At 53.6% G+C, this 16,826-nt stretch overlaps 2 protein-coding genes and 1 long non-coding RNA gene across 4 annotated transcripts in view; all 3 read right to left on the bottom strand.

Moving 5' to 3' along the window:
• LOC127035180 (myosin light polypeptide 6) overlaps positions 1-1,203 on the bottom strand; it is a 47,214-nt gene extending 46,011 nt beyond the window's left edge. For both annotated transcript variants that reach the window (XM_050924755.1, XM_050924756.1), the window contains exon 1: positions 1,198-1,203. In XM_050924755.1, coding sequence (XP_050780712.1) covers positions 1,198-1,203 — 6 coding nt within the window. The remainder of the gene's footprint in view (positions 1-1,197) is intronic.
• Positions 1,204-4,782: 3,579 nt separating this feature from the next.
• Positions 4,783-10,841, bottom strand: ZC3H10 (zinc finger CCCH-type containing 10). The gene is given in 3 exon segments (XM_050924719.1): positions 4,783-7,568; positions 10,696-10,785; positions 10,788-10,841. Coding segments are annotated over 3 exon segments (1,374 nt in total). The 3' UTR covers positions 4,783-6,338.
• Positions 10,842-12,147: 1,306 nt separating this feature from the next.
• On the bottom strand, positions 12,148-14,789 carry LOC127035184 (uncharacterized). The gene is made up of 3 exons (XR_007769587.1): positions 14,672-14,789; positions 14,267-14,289; positions 12,148-12,446 (listed from the first exon to the last, which is right to left on the bottom strand). It is a non-coding gene; the product is annotated as an uncharacterized LOC127035184 (long non-coding RNA).
• Positions 14,790-16,826: the final 2,037 nt, after the last annotated feature.

The raw sequence follows: 16,826 nt of genomic DNA on the forward strand, positions 1-16,826 counted from the left end.
AAAGTGCTGGGGAGAGGAATGTGACAACCCCCTCCCCAACCCCCTGAACTTCCTGTGTGGCTTCTGTGGCACAGCTGCAATGTTGAGGCCTGAGGAAGATTGCTATAGGATAGCACTCATTTCGCTCTTATCCATCAATCTCAAAATGCTTTGCAACGGCCTGAAAGTATCGTTATTGCTGCTTTCGAAATGTGGAAACTGGGCCATACAGAGTGGGCCCAAGGTGACGCAGGCCAGCCAGGGCCAGGCTGGAGAAGCCAGTGCAATTCTGACTCAGCCTAGTGCCTTGTACATTGTCTCCTTTCCATGTTGGTCTCCGGGCAAAATCTCTGATTCTGCAAACTGCATGTTTGTGTCTTCTTGTTATAGGCTTATCTTGCTGAAAGCTTTCCTGGCAGCAGTACGGCTGTGGTCAGACTATTTGTCCTTCCCTTGCAGAACAGATCCTGTGTGATGAGCAAAGCTGCTTTTCTTGTCCACAGTTGACTGTAGCAGCCGTTCTGGCCTTCCAGTTTTACAGGTTACCTAATCCCTGCTTTTACTCACCAAGCTTCTCTGTGTAAACTCGACTTCCCAGCACACTGTTCCTGCAGTCACCGGGGAGTCTGATTTCAGTTGGAGCAGGATTGGATCCTTTGGCATTCTGACTACAACAGAGATTGTGTCCCAAACGGCTTGAAGATGTTTCTTTTAAACAGGCAAAAAAAGGTCACAGGGAACTTGAAATGAGATGAGGGCTCATGAGGTGCTGCTATAAAACAGCTGTTCCAAGGAGGGGGTGAATACCCCAGTCTGTTGGTTTGGGCTTTTCCACCCTCTGTTTCCCTGAAGTCCCACAGTGTGCCAAATACTGGTCCAGGAGTAGAACGCAGCAGTCCTAGCTCCCCACCCCTGGCTCGAACCACTTGGCAGCACTCCCTAAAGCTGGGAAACAGAACCCAGGTGTCCTGCTTACCAATCCCTTGCTTTAACTGCTACAGTGCCAGGTGGCAAAGACAGAGCCGACTTTCTTTACAAAGCAAAAGAAATCATGCTTCCATCTAAGCCACCCGACAGCGATAGGACAGAATGATGCCATCTCCACACCCTCAATCTGGATGGCTGTGCTTTCCAAGGTGTTTCATAGAGCTAGACACGTCCTCTGCTGTCTGGCCACTTAACTCCTGCAGCCTCCAGCTGCTAAAAAAGGCTCACTCTGCACATGGCTGCAGTTGCCTGTAAAAGCCAGCTCAAAGTGTCTCTTCTGCAAACAGGATAATTGCTGTCGCAGTTACGTGTTTGCGTTGCTGACCTAGAGCCTCCCCGGTTAAACAAAACCCTGTGGGTTTAAAGCCAGCTCTGATTGATTGAATACACCACTGCAGCTAGAAAGTTCATCCCTCGGGCCTTGGTGATAGCTTACCAGTCTTCCACTCCAGCTGCTGGAACATAAATAACCCCCACACTAGGGTAGGCCTGGTGCCATCTGCCTGCAGCAGTGCGTTAGAAACAAAGGCTGGGGCTGGCGCACCAGAGCAGATGGCAGTAGGGGAAGACAGAGGCTTTTGCTCTCCATCCTATTATAGATCAGACCCTACCAAATCCTCATTTATTTCCAGAGCTACCCAGAACCTGAGTGTGAAGTGAGCACAGGCTCTTCCTGCGTAAAGGCAGGAAGAGCAGGGATCCATTGCCAGGGGCAATGGTTTACAGGCCTAAACTCAGAGACTCCAATGCTTAGACTTCCTGGACCCACAAGTCGGACTCTCAGGCAGATGCAATGAGCAGGTCAGGTTAGATAAAGTGATCGGGGGGGGAGGGGGAGGAAGTTAGTCAATTACACAGATCTTCAGCCCCACAGGTACAGACTCTCAGGGTGACTAGCGCCTGCGTTGGCTGCCTTTCAGCAGCAAAGGGCGTGTAGTTTACTGGAAGCTTTGGGGCAGAACGGGATTCTCTATGTACACGTTACTCTCACAACCACCGATCTGCAAAGAGCAGCGTCCAGCCAAGATGTCCTCTGCATACCTCTGCCATGCCTGGCTGATTCTAGCACGGAGCTGCCCTGGCTGAGAGGGGTATCTTGTTACTATGCGCTCCAGGCAGGTGTGGCACGGTACAAAGTGTGCAAGGAACCGGGCTGCCAGCTGGAAAGCCCACCGCTGGGGAAGAGTCAGACAAGCAGCTCACAAACACCACAGAAGTGAACAACCCTCACCAGCCTCTGAGCTCCGACCTGCATCAAACTTGCCCTAATGAAGACCATTTCCACGGGGGGAGCATTGCTCCAGTGCTCTCTGTTACACAGACACAGGCAGATTGAGCTCCTCGGATCTATTGCACTGAACACAGAGCGGGTTAAGAGATGACTTGCTGAGTCTGGAAGTTCCTATATTTGGCAACGGGCTCTCCGACCTAGCAGACAAAGGCATAACCCAATCCAACAGCTGGGAATTGACACTAGACACATTCAGACTGGAAAGAAAGTGTAAATTTGTGAGGGTAATTAACCATTGGAACAATTCACCCGGGGTCCTGAGAGATCCTCCAGCAGTGGTCATGTCTAAGATTGGACTGTTTTCCAGCTCTGCTCTAGGAATTAGTTTGGGGGAGTTCTCTGGCCTCTGTTATATGGCAGGGGGGGTCAGACTAGATAATCTCCATGGTCTGTTCTCGGCTTGGACTTTATTCACCTAGTGCCTGGCCGTATGACTTCCCTGCGAGGGGCTGGGCCGAAAGGGGCCCTGGCGGGCGCTGACTGCAGGAGTGCAGTGCACTGAAAGGCTCTGACGCTCCAAGGAGCTGCCTCCGTGTAAACAAAGGGGAAGCAGAAATTAGCTAGGGATTTAATCCCTCACCCCCTGGCTGCAGCACAACCCGAGACCAGATGGAGTCTCCAGGCTACAGCACTGGGCTGAACTGACGATCTAAGTCGGGGTAACAATGGAGAGCTGGGGCAAAAGGGAATTGTAACCATGGGCCCTTTGCAGCAGCCAGGGGGGCGGGCTGCAGACTAGCCATTGTAGTAAGAGGAGGCCCTGAGATACAAACCTTGGGATCAGAGGCCCAGTATGAGGCCTAAGGCCTGAGCTAAAGTAATGGTCAAGACTTTGCTAACACAAAGCAAAGTGAAGCTGTGAGCCAGAGGCAGGCAGGCCCTGCTCATAGGAGCTGGCAAGGAAAGGGCTGATGCTGCGAAAAGAGACACACCTAAAAGGTACTGGACCCCAGATATCAGAACATTCACATCCTCGTACACTCCACACAGATAACAAGGAACAGGCTGACTCATCCCAATGACAGGGCCAAAAGGCTAATATGATGGATAGAGTTGTTTTGTTCGAACCAACATGTACAAGGTGAAAGGCAGCACCTTGCTATGTAGTGGGATTGCACCTCAATATGTCAGGAGTGATGTGTAATGTCTTTGTACCTGTGTATAAGAATGCATCCCTGGGGCGGTGCCTTTGTCCGGCCTAGGGGGCAGTGGAAAGTCCCGCCACTGACTGAGCTGAGTCCATTGCCAGGGGGCACATACGTACTAGCTAGCCGCACCTCAGCAGCAGCTTGGACTTCTATGCCAGGGAAAGCTGGAGACTGTGTTTCTCTGACAATAAACCTGGCCAACGTGCCTTCGTACCTTACTAGAGTCTGGGGTCACTGGGGTTCTCTCGGGATCTGCTGTGTCAGTGATCTGCGCAGAGCTGGGGCAGCACACAGAGGAACACACGCACGCAGCTGACTGATATCAACATTGAGCAGAGCACCACAGCGGTAGCATCTGACGACAGCCATCACCAATAAGGGGCCTGTACAGACTCGCTCTACACGTCTGCTCATTGCTGTCCATGTATGTCCGTCTGCTGGAACAGAGCGCCAAGTGCCATCACTTCCACGCACATACAATCCCCCCCAACAATGCACCGACTCTACTACACTGCCCCTCTCTGGAGCAGCCCCCGAGGGTGCTAGGGCCGTCCCTGCGGAGAAGGGGGAGTCGCCTTGTAAGCTTTCACCAAGTCCCTGGGGGGTAACAGCCAGGACTCAAGGGGAGCGAAGTTTAGGACAGCAGTAGCCGTAACTCCCCGGGCCCTGCTCTATTTACCTGGGCAGGGAGGCAGCTGCTAAAGGCTGATCTCAGCGCCCCGCACATGGTGGAACAACTATTAGCATTCCCCGCTGGCTCAGTCACTTGACCCAATCTTCCCACAAGCTTTCCCCGCTTGCTGAAACCAAATCCTAGAGCCCGTGGGAAAGGCTCTTAAAATAGTGAAGATGTAGCAAATTACACAGACAAAACTGCAACATTTTGGTTTCTCAGTGCCTAGATCGGAGAGCGGTGGTTTGCAGGAGGCTCTCTCTAGTGCAGGAGTGACAGGCCAGCCAGGATACATTCCATGCTGCGACCGGTCAGCACCCATCACATGCTAAGAGGGGCCATGGTCAGCTCAGCCCTGGGATGGGAGACCTCCAAGCAAGCTGCGAGAAGGGCCTGGGGGCGCTCTTCTGACTCCACAAGGAACCCAGCAGAGCTCCTGCTTTCTTTCAGTTACTAAAGATGCCAGGGCACATCCTCCTAGGAGCAATGCTGTCAGCTGCTTTAGACAGCTGCTACATTTCACCCGAGGTAGCTGCATTTCAGTGGTGCCTACGTAGCCCGTAGCAACATCACAGTGGGGTTTATAGACGTCTCATCCCTCCGTAAAGGGCTTGGATATGCTCAGATGAAAGGCAAATGGTCCATCTAGTGGTTAATCAGAGCTTTTAAAGAGCAAGTGTCAACACCAGGGTATATCCGTCGGGGGCTGTACGTTTTCTTTTAATAACTGAAAACTTTACACTGTAGTCACAGAACTAAAACACTAAACTTACAAAGTTCAGCACTCTTAGAAAGAGCTCCTGCTGTAAAGCATTCTCCTCCTCTTTCAGTTCTCAAACCCAGACAGGACTATGCAAAAGCTACTCTAGATCCCTGGGTGAGCTTCAGTTTTAGAAACAAAAATACAGCATATGAGGGAGGGAGGGGTCTCTTTGAGGACGTGTGAATGGGATGAACAGAGAAAATGGCCGTAAGAGGCAGATGGACGTCTTGGGGTGGGGAGGCTCAGGCACAGAAGTTGCTGGTGGATGGCGAAGGGCATGCAGGGTTGCTCAGGGCACGAGTGGATTTGCTGGCATTTGCCAGCCAAACAGCTCCAGAGGGAACTGATGACCAGGTCTGCTCTTGCAAGGTGCTGAGCACTCTGGAGTGTGCTCAGGGACCTGGCAGGGTTGCTGTCCAACCCTGGTCTCCTTTCAGCGAGCTGCTATGCCTCGGGAGGTGACCGGAGGAGCCCTGACAACTCATAAAGCAACGGAGACGAGTTTATTTCAACCCACGACCTCAAGCAGAATGCGACCCCTGCCCCGCGGGCTGCGAGGCGAAGTGGGGTCAGACGCTATCACGTTTAACTAGCGCCCCACCCCGCAACGGGGTTTATGAGCAATACAGCAACAACATCTGCTGGAATTGTGACACCTCCCCCCTTGGGATCCAGATGGGCCTAAGAATGCGCCCCCCTCTCCCTGGAGGGGTGACTGGAACAGGGATGCTCTGAAGGCCACCGTAGAGATGGTTTCCTAGAGTCCAGGTTGTGCTGCCCCCTTTTAAAGCACCAGGGCTCAGTTTACATACGAACCCAAATCCTATTTGATTTAACCATTTCATCACCAGGCAAAGCTGCTCCAGGGCCATTCCCCCTAGGAGAGGGCTGCCAGACAGACCCAGCCTTTCTGCCAGCTCTGGGGGAGGCTCACTTCCCTGATTCTGCCTGAGCCCAGGGAAGCCTGGGAGTATCTCTAAAGAGCAGCGAGCCAGGGGACCCAAGCTCCCACCCCTGGGGGTGATTTCCCTACAGCCTCCATTCTGGTGCGTCCTGTCAGTGAAACGATACTGCCATAGCCAGGCGATATACTGAGTTCCTGAACTCGCAGGGCTATGGAGGGGTTAGCGCAGTGGGTACAGAGGGGCAGGTATTTGGGCAAAGATACAAGTGACGGGCAAAGGCTCTGAGGTTACTGTACCCTTCGAATCATGTGGCATTAAAGCCCTTCATCCCTGAATTCTGCTGCCTTGTGGAAGACCACGGGTGGTTGCTAGGGGGTAAGGGAAATCCAAGTCACTCGCCTGCAGGGTGGAAAGCCCATCCCCTGAAAGGGGAGAGAGGTTTCCAAGGGTTTCAGTTCAATTCTCTCTCTTCTCGGTTCCAGTCTCCCCAAAGGAAGGAGCAAGTCCTGCCAGTGACAGAGCCCTTCCGCCTGCCAGGGGTGGTTCCGAACAGCACGGACCCATGGCGGTATGTGGGGCCCTTTGGGGGAGGTTAGTGTGGCATGGCTGTTATCCTCATGCTCTGCGACGCAATGGGGTATGTCACCATGGGCGTGGTAGCGTGGCTCATGGTGATACCTCCCAGCGGCTGTGCCATTGAAACTGCCACGGGCGCCACCGACACCGCCACGGGCGCCATGGAGACCGGAGGAGCCATGCCCTGTGCGATGGTCTGAGCCAGAGCAGCAGAGAGTGGGGTGATTTCAGGGTTCATGGGGGGCGCTGCATTGGTGGGGGGCGCTGCCGGCGCTCCGGCCGGAGCCACCAAATCCTGCTGGGTGACGGGCCGTGGCTGGAGGGCCTGGCTGCTGAGCGTGGTGTGAGTCTGGGCAATGCTGTGATTATAATTGGTGACAGTGCCCACGGTTGGGGCCAGGGTCTGCTCGGTGGCCGTGGCAGTGGAGCTGAGAGTCATGACTTTGGCCTGGTTTCGGAACTGGGCATTCTGCTCCAGCAGCACCTCGTTGGTCGCCAGCAGATTGTTGACCTGCTTCTTGAGGTCCTCCAGGCGCTTGCGCAGCATGATGTTCTCCTCCTCCAGGAGCCGGTACTCCACCGTGCGCGGGCTGGTGAAGCTGTACTCGTAGGTCTCGAAGTGCAGCCCGTCCACCCGCCTCCGTTTCAGCACCGGGTCGTGGTCGTCATAGCGGTCGGGGTCGTACATGACATCGTAGGGGTCATAGCGGCGTACAGTGGTGGCGATGCCAGGGTCCCGGGCCGCAATGACCCGGGCGTCGTACTCGTACTCCCGCTGCAAGTGCTGGAACTTGCACTTGGCTCCCCGCTGGCAGTCGCCCTTCAGGAAGTCCCTGCATATCGGCACCTCCTCCTTGCTGTTCGGCAGGTCCGCCGGGGAGAGGCCGAGCCCAGCCGCCACCTTCTGGCGCAGGCGTGGGGGCAGCTCCCCCGTCTTCTTGTAACAGTCCTCGTCCTCCTTGGTGCCGTGGATGAAGCGGCAGTTGAGGCGCACGCACTCCTTGTTCTGGAAGTCATGGCAGAAGATGAATTCGTTCTTGCGCACGCCCAGGTTGGTGACCTCGCTAATGTCGGGGTGTCGGAAGCGGCAGCGCTTGCCTCGCTTGCAGACGTTGCGCAGGAAGTCGCGGCAGATGTCGTCAGAGTTGGCACCCGCCTCGTCACTGCTACTGCCATTGTTGTAGTTGTCACGGTCGGGCATTTTCCCACGTACGCCCTCCCCTCCTGGTGGCGCGAGCTCGGGCAACTGCAAAAGAGGAGAGGAGGTGGGAGTGAGAAAACAAGGCAGGGAGGGGGGAAGTGGGGGATCCTCACTTAAAGGGAGGAACTGTTCTGGTGCAGCTGGCAGGGAAATATCTGCCCTGGGGCATTACAGCAGGGCGCCAGCCTCTGCTGTGGTTAAGGTTACGACTAGCTTTCAGGATAACGTTGGACTCTTAGTGCTGCAAAAGGCGCGTGGCTACTCAGGCTGTCTTGAAATGTGCTGTGCCTCACGGGGATACTGGGTAGGGTTAGCAATCCAAACTTGGAGCCATTTGACCAAGGGGTTCCTGGGTTATAGGCCCCAGCCCCCCAAAAAATCAGAACCCCTCAACTTTGAGAGAAGCGATCAACTTTTTTTTGCATAGACCTTGTTATACTGGTTACAGCAGATGAGCCAGCTCGACACTCCGAGCTTTGCCTGGACTGAGAACCAGCCAGCTCATTGCATAGAAACCAAGAGGCTCAGACTCCTTCTGCTACAAACCAACATCCACAACTCTAGTGGTCCAACTGCATTTAACATCCAATTGTCTTTTGACACCACCAGACCCTTCAACAGAGACCGCCTGCTCAAAAAGGCTCAGCTTTACCTGTAAGATCCAAAATCTTCAAAGTCACCCCAGGCCGAATCACAGCTAGAGGAGCTGACTTGATTTGAGATCAAAGTCCTAATGAAATTAAAAAATAATCAAAACAAGCTAGCCATCATCGATATTCTATTAGCCAAGTCCAAGGCAGATGGGGCCAATTTCACAGCTCTCTATCTCACATTAGACAGGATTACTATACATATAAAATGATGGGATCTAAATTAGCTGTTACCATTCAAGAACGAGATCTCGGAGTCACTGTGGATAGTTCTCTGGAAACATCCACTCAATGTGCAGCAGCAGTCAAAAAAGTGAACAGAACGTTGGGAATCATTAGGAAAGGGATAGACAATAAGACAGAAAATATTGTATTTCCTCTATATAAATCCATGGTATGCCCATCCTTTGAATACTGTGTGCAGATGTGGTGACCCATCTCAAAAAAGATCTATTGGAATTGGAAAAGGTCCAGAAAAGGGCAACAAAAATGATGAGGAGTTTGGAACGGCTGCCGTGTGAGGAGAGATTAATAAGACTGGGACTTTTCAGCTTGGAAAAGAAACGACTAAGGGGAAATATGACAGAGGGCTATAAAATCATGACTGGTGTGGAGAAAGTAAATAAGGAAGTGTTCTTTACTCCTTCTCATAACACAAGAACTAGCGGTCACTAAATGAAATGAATAGGCTGCAGGTTTAAAACAAAAACAAAAAAAAGGAAGTATTTTTTCACACAATCCACAGTCAACCTGTGGAACTCCTTGCCAGAGGATGTTGCAAGGACCAAGACTATAACAGGGTTAAAAAAAGAACTAGCTAAATTCATGGAGAATAGGTCCATCAACGGCTATTAGCCAGGATGGGCAGGGATGGTGTCTCTGGCCTCTGTTTGCCAGAAGCTGGGAATGGGCGACAGGGGATGAATCACTTGGTGATTCCCTGCTCTGTTCATTCCCTCTGGGGCACTTGGTATTGGCCACTGTCGGCAGACAGGATACTGAGCTAGATGGACCTTTGGTCTGACACAGTGCAGTGTTCTTATGTTCTTAAATCAAGATGGCAGCTACTTTTGTTTTAAATCACACCCGCCCAGCAGCGTATGTGGAATCCCCTTCCTGTCACACAGCTTAGTGTCAGATACCCAGGTGTGTATCTTTACAGCACATGAGGTACAGCAGCAGGCGAGAGCTCTTGTCTGTATCCTGAATTGTATACAGCTGAAGGGTGGGGGAAGTCTGTCATCACACATGGTTACATCCAGAGGCAGAGAGTAAATTTTTATGGTAGTGGTAGTGCCACTGTTGCATGTACAGCAGCTAGCGCAATGGGGTTGGAATCAGGGCTCTCAGAGCTACTACAATACAAACAATAAACAACATTCTACCTGGCTGACCTTGTAAATCAAGGCAGTAGAGCAAAAGCTGCTTATGCATTCATCCAAAGGCATGCAAGAGAAAGCTAATCAACCCCCTGCCTTTTTGACTAACGATGGGAACATAGGAGTGGAAGGGACCTCCTGGGTCAGAGTCCTGTCCCCTGCTATCGTATCCTATGACCCTAGTCACAAAGTTACTTAACGAAAAACTGAAGGACGTGCAAAAGATTGTTACTAACTGTGCCTGTTTGGGAACCTGAGCTCACTTGATCGGAAGCTGGCGGAGAAAGCCTCTGCGTTTGAAATCTTCCTAGGCAGAGTAAAGCCGCCACCTCGAGTTCCTGTGGCAGACAGCCACCACTGCTGTGTGACCCACCCGAAGAGCAGCGAGTCCCAGGAGTCCTGCTGTCCCAAGGCACCGACCAGGGCGGATCTCTGAGCCGAGCTGCCGCCACTCGCCCGGGTTTGGCCTCCCAGACCGGCCCCCATGGGCCGCACCAGAGCAGGTGGATCTCTGGGGCCTGAGGCGGATGAGCCCGTGGGGCGGGGGAGGGGGGATCAGACCCTGGCCAGGCCAAAGGACGGGCAAGGGGGGGACTCAGGAGTGACCCCCCCACCCCCATGGCTTGGGCCAGAGGCCGGGGGGGGGGGCAGACCCTGGCCAGGCCAGAGGAGGGGGGGGGACTCAGGAGTGACCCCCCATGGCTTGGGCCAGAGGCCGGGGGGGGGGGGGGCAGACCCTGGCCAGGCCAGAGGAGGGGGGGGGACTCAGGAGTGACCCCCCATGGCTTGGGCCAGAGGCCGGGGGGGGCAGACCCTGGCCAGGCCAGAGGAGGGGGGGGACTCAGGAGTGACCCCCCCCACCCCCATTGCTTGGGCCAGAGGCCGGGGGGGGGCAGACCCTGGCCAGGCCAGAGGGGGGGGGACTCAGGAGTGACCCCCCCACCCCCATGGCTTGGGCCAGAGGCCGGGGGGGGGCAGACCCTGGCCAGGCCAGAGGAGGGGGGGGGACTCAGGAGTGACCCCCCCATGGCTTTGGCCAGAGGCCGGGGGGGCCAGGGGCTCAGCGGAGACGGGGGACCCCTTCGGCCCTGGGGGAGCCCGGGGGGGGCCAGGCCCCCCTGCTCGGGGCGGCCTCTCGCTCACCCGCTCTCCGGCCGCGTCCTGCTCCAGCAGCCACAAAGAGCGGCCCCTTCCGCCCTCCAGCGGAACTACTCTATGGTCCTTCCGGTCGCCGACCGGAAGCGGAGGCCTCCCTGCATGCCGCGCGCGCGGCCCGTCGGGGTTACCATAGCGACAAGGCCCCGCTGTCCCTGGTAGCGCCCCGGTAGCTTTAACTGGGGGTGGGAGACCCCGCGCTATTACACGGCGGTGGGCGGGGCATGAGCGACGGATGACATCACAGCGAACACCATGTCATCTCCAGCCAATAGCATCCCCAGGGCACCCACGCTGGTTGTCATGGTCACCGCACCTGGGCCTGCGGGACCCGTGCACAGCAGGGTGCTAGTGACACAGGTCCTGCCCCCTCCCCCCAGGAAACCAGCCTGAGGCGGGAGCTTCCTTCCCCCTTCCCCCTACGATGGCACAGCTGGGCCCATGCATGCTTAGGGGCACACTGAACAATGTGAGGTCAGCTGTAGGCGCCCTTGGTGGGGGCATCTTACTCATACCCCTGGGAAAGTCCCCCCCCCCCCCCCCCCAGCTGGGCAGCTTGCCCAAGACTCAAATCACACATCTGGGCATTGTGCATAGGCTAAACCCTTAGGGACACAACAATAATTACCTGGCCTAGCAGAGATAAAGAGGGGCACTGTACTGTGCCAGCCATCACGGCTAGCTGTGCGAGAAGGGGTTGGCAGAGGATTAGCCATTATCCAGTTTTCAGTGTTTATATTTTCAGCCTATTCCTGATTACAGCATTAACCCCTGGAAAGGAGGATAAAGCACTGAGTCTTCAGTGAAGGGAGCTATAAATTTGGAAGTTCAAGGAAACGAACTCCAATCAAAGGGCAGGTAGCCTTTTGGGAAAGGGATTACCCTTAATGCAAGCAGTTACCCCATCCACCTCTCACCAGAAAGTGTCTTAATACACCATATACACCTTGTGCCGCCCACTTCATCGGGGGAATGTAACCTGTGGGTAAGCCTGACACAATGCAGAAATGTAATGCTCTGCCACTTGTCAGACATTCTATCAGGACAAGAACCAGCACTTTTATACTGGGAAGTCACTGTTCAGAGACCAGTGTGAACTCAGCACAGTTAATTCTGAAAGCTACAACTGTATAAAAATGTACCGGGTATATGTGCACTGTGCATCACATTCATACAACTCACTGCACTGTTGCACTGTGGCCTGGACATTTGCACTTTCCCCAGTCACGTCTTCAGCAAAAAGTGATTTCTATATTTAGTGGATTCTTCTTCTCAGCCAGGCCAGGCCACCGCGTATTGGGAAAGGGCCCAGAAAGCCAGCCAGAAGAGGGCTGAATGACGCAGATCAAGTATCTTTAAAAGTCAAGTTACATACATGCCTAGAGATCACACAGATTGTTTTAAAATAGTTTAAAATGCAACATTAAGAAAAAACATGAATTCCCAACCAAACCAGGTTTTATTTATTGTATACCTGCTACATTCAACTACAAAGACCAGAACCAGTCCAGAACGTGAAAGCTCAGGGCTACCACCCATATGGATGAGACCTTCATTCTTAAGATGGAAAACTCTTGAAGACTGGTAGGAAAGCACTCCTGCAACACCAGGAAGTAGTTGTGTCTGGAGGGCTGCATCCCAAGCTCCAACGTTTCTTTGCTCTGCTTTGCAGCCTCAGTAGCAGCAGAGAAGTCATCTACTTAGACCTCTGCCTCATCTTTCTCCTTTTGCGCTTCAGCCTGAGAAAGACAATGTTACCCCATCAGATAAAGCTTTGTTACCATGCTGATATTCTATCAGACATTCCACAGCAGGCAGCCAACCTGGTTAAATGGACTTTGAATGAGTCATTATCAGGCCAAACCCCTTTTGTGTCAGAACAAGCATGTCAATAGTTTTGGAAAAAAGATGCAACATGCAGTTTTTAAAGAGAATGACAACACAACATCCACCATCTAACTGCTGCCTTGTCCTAGTGCAAAGAACCCCACAGTGAAGTTACCAGAAACTGAGTAACCTGTCCACATTTCTGTGGACAATGAAATAGAAGACCAACAAGGACAGCACTTCAGTAGAGAGGCTAAACTTAAGCCAATTCCTGCCTGCCTTTCCAGAGTTTTAACTCAAGTTTCAGACCTTATTTAAAAGCAGAGCAGAAAACTAAGCTGCTAAATACAGTAACAAACACATGTTTACTTGCTCTGGAAAAGGAACTTTGCATCTTTGCTACAGTGGTTTAATGGCTTCTTTTAAACACATACAATAAGACTTGTGTAAACCCGATGTACTAACTCCTGCAATAAATTTGGCCCATCATCCTTACCTGCCATACCTAACACAACAGCTTGTTACACCAAAGCTGGAAAATGCCAGAGCAGACCAGCAGTTTTAGCTCTGAGCTGGCCTGGCTGCTCTTATACTTACAGCACTGCCAGACAAGCTAAGAAATATCCATTGGAAGTGAAATAGGTTTAGTTCTACACCCACCCACAAGGAAATTGGAGAGGGTCCAGAGAAGAGCATCAAGAATGATTAAAGGTCTTGAGAACATGACCTATGAAGGAAGGCTGAAAGAATTGGGTTTATTTAGTTTGGAAAAGAGAAGACAGAGGGGACATGATAGCAGTTTTCAGGTATCTAAAAGGATGTCATCAGGAGGAGGGCGAAAACTTGTTCACCTTAGCCTCCAATGATAGAACAAGAAGCAATGGGCTTAAACTGCAGAAAGGGAGATTTAGGTTGAACATTAGGAAAAAGTTCCTGTAGGGTAGTTAAACGCTGGAATAAATTGCCTAGGGAGGTTGTGGAATCTCCATCTCTGGAGAAATTTAAGAGTAGGTTAGATAAATGTCTATCAGGGATGGTCTAGACAGTATTTGGTCCTGCCATGAGCGCAGGGGACTGGACTCGATGACCTCTCGAGGTCCCTTCCAGTCCTAGAGTCTATGAATCTATGAAAAGCAGTGTTTACAATGATGCAGTCTGTTAGAGGTTTAGAACAGCATACACCAGAAAGCACTTCACATGCATCCATGTTTCTCTCTCTTTACTCCCCACCCTGCAGCAGACTTATCACCATTTTACAGATGAGAAATGGAGGCACAAAACACTTACTCAAGGTCATACAAACACATGTGCAGTAGAAACAGGAATTTAACCCATATCCTACTACAGAACTTTACCCCCTACACCCTCCTGCTTGTCTTGTCAGTTTAGCCTGCAAACTCTTTGGGCAAGGCCAGTGTCTGAGTTTTCACAGGGTCTAGCATAATGGGCTCCCAATTTCAGCTGAGGCCTCTAGACATGACAGAAATAAACGTATTCTAACTATCATCAGTTAGCCTGAGGGATGTGGGATGCAGTGCTAACATTAATACACCCAACTCAAGTTTTTCCCCACTCCCCAAGTCTGATCAACCATCTCCGCCAGGCCCCTTACTACACTCCTGCAGGGCCCAGCACACAAGATGTAGATTCATGCAAACCATTTACATCATTAGCATAACCACCCGCTGGGCAAGTCCCCAGGCCCAGCAAGACAAAGCGGAGGCTCACCTACCTGCGCATACGCTTCTTTCGCCACTAGAGGAAAGAGGGAAAAACACTCGAGTCAGCAGCGTCTTCACATCAGGCTGAGCCTCCCCCCGTCTCCACGCCCCAGGAAGCTGCTCACCCGAGGGGAAAGTGAAGGCAGCAGCCCTCACCCCGCCCCCGATCTCCATGGGGTTTGCTGCGGGGAGCTGGGCCCAGGGCGAGCAGACCCGACCCCGCCTCCCCACGCTGCCAGCCAAGCAGGGCCCAGGGGCTGCACCCGCTCGCTGCCCCACGTGGGCGCGGGACCCCACGGGCCGTGCCTCCCACGCGCGTGGAGCGCGCAGGGCTTGGGACGGGGGGGCTCCCCCCGCGCGTTACCCCCTGCCCCCCATAGCCCCGCTTCCTCCCGCCGCCCCCGGCCCCCACCCACCTTCGCTCTCATGGCGGCCCGGGCTCAGCGCCCGCGGATGGCGGCGGATGGCGGCAGCAGCCTCCGGCCTAACACAAAATGGCGGCGACAACAGCCGAGAAAGAGCGGCCCGCGCCGCTGGACCCCCTTTTATAGGCCAGTTCCGGAAGCGGGTGGGCGGAGCCTGAGCGTCACTGAGGGCGCGTGCGTGCGTGTGTCCCGTTCGCGGAGCATGACGGGAGGTGTAGTTTCTCCCGTCCCCGGGGCAGCACGGGAGTTGTAGTTTTCTCCCTCCCTCCCCGCCTCCATTTTGAATACAAATCCTCCGAGCTGAGCCCAGACAGGGGGCGGGGTGAAGACCGCAACTTCGCGGGGTGGCGCAGGCCGGAAGGGGGGTGGGGGAGACCCAACCCCCCCAGCTGCACCCTAGGGGTCACTTCCCCCGACACAGTGCACGTGCCCAAGTGTTGAGTGTGCGACACTGAGAGCCCAACACGTGCAAGGGCACCCGCGCGTGTTAACACGAGAACGGCCATGCAGATCAGACCAAGGGGCCTGTCGGCCGACAGCGCCCAGTGCCAGGGGCCCCAGAGGGAGTGACCCTAACATCCAGTGAGCCACTCCCAGCTTCTGGCAAACAGGCCAGGGACCCCGTTCCTGCCCAGCCTGGCTGGGAGCCATCGATGGACTCCTGGCCTCTGTGAACTTCTCTGGTTCTTTTCTGAACCCTGCTATAGTCTTGGCCTTCACAACATCCTCTGGCGAGGAGTCCCATAGGTTGACTGTGCAGTTGTGTGAAAATACACTTCCTTTTGTGTGCTTTAAATCTGCTGCCCGTTCATTCCATTGGGTGACCCCTAGTTCTTGTGTTATGAGTAAATAACCCTCCCTTATTTTCCTGTCTCCACACCAGGCAGGATTGTAGAGTCCTCTGTCATATTCCCCTGACTCGTCTCTTTTCCAAGCTGAGAAGTCTCTGTTTTATTAATCTCTCCTCATATGGCAGCCGGTCCATCCGCCTTGTCATGTTTGTTTCCCTTTTCTGAACCTTTTCCACTCCTGTGAGCTGCTTTCAGGTAAACCTGCAGCTTTGGGGCAAGTACGTCAGACCCTGTGTCTGGCTCAGCAAGACAGGGTGCGGGGGCCTCGAGCTGGCAGGGAAAACAGGGGCAGAGGTTGTCTTGGCACATCAGTTGGCAGCTCCCAGGGGGGTGTCTGTGATCCAACCTCTCACAATTATATTTTCTGTCTCATCTCTTCCCTTTCCTAATGATTCCCAACTTCTGTTTGATTTTTTTGACTGCCACTGTACATTGGGTGGATGTTTTCAGTGACTCCAAGATCTTCTTGAGCAGTAACAGCTCATTCAGTCCCCATCATTTGATACGTAGAGTTGGGGTGATGTTTTCCCATGGGCATTACTTTGCGTTTATCACTGCATTTCATCTGCCACAAGCAAAGGGCACCCCTGTGCAGGTGTGGGGCACAGGCCCCCTCTCTGCCACTCCACAGCAGTATCACAGCTTCGGCGACAGGGCCGTTCTCTAGCTCCCACTCCCCCAGCTCCCGCATTTAGCCCTGCAGGCCCTAATTCAAGTCCTGGAGCATTGGGCAAGATGGTGACCTGACCAATGCACCCTGGCCTCACTGCCAGACAAAGGGGAGGCTGCACCAGTGTGCCACGGACAGCAGGCTACATGACAGTGCAGGCTGCCCCACTGGCCAACCTCCCCAGGGCCACCCGCAGGAAGAGGGGAGCTGCTCAAGCAGAGCAGTTCGGGCTGTCACAGACTCATATCCTCTGTGGACTGGGCCCTGACACCACACACAGCGAGGGTTACGTTTGCAGAGGCGAATGCACCCACTCTACCCCAGCCAGAAGGGGAGATGCAGAGGAATGCAAGGCAGTAGCTTGGTTCATGAGAATTAGAAACTAACCTGACAAGAGGGAGGGAGGAAGGGGGACACTTAGAATCATAGACTATTAGGGCTGGAAGGGACCTCAGAAGGTATCTAGTCCAACCCCCTGCTCAAAGCAGGACCAACCCGACAGATTTTTGCCCCAGATCCCTAAATGGCCCCGTTAAGGACTGAACTCTCAACCCTGGGTTTAGCCGGCCACGGCTCAAAGCACTGGGCTCTCCCTCCCGCCTTGTAGGCTGTATTGTCTGTGTCA

This window comes from Gopherus flavomarginatus, chromosome 16, assembly GCF_025201925.1.
Source record: "Gopherus flavomarginatus isolate rGopFla2 chromosome 16, rGopFla2.mat.asm, whole genome shotgun sequence".
NCBI lineage: Eukaryota > Metazoa > Chordata > Testudines > Testudinidae > Gopherus > Gopherus flavomarginatus.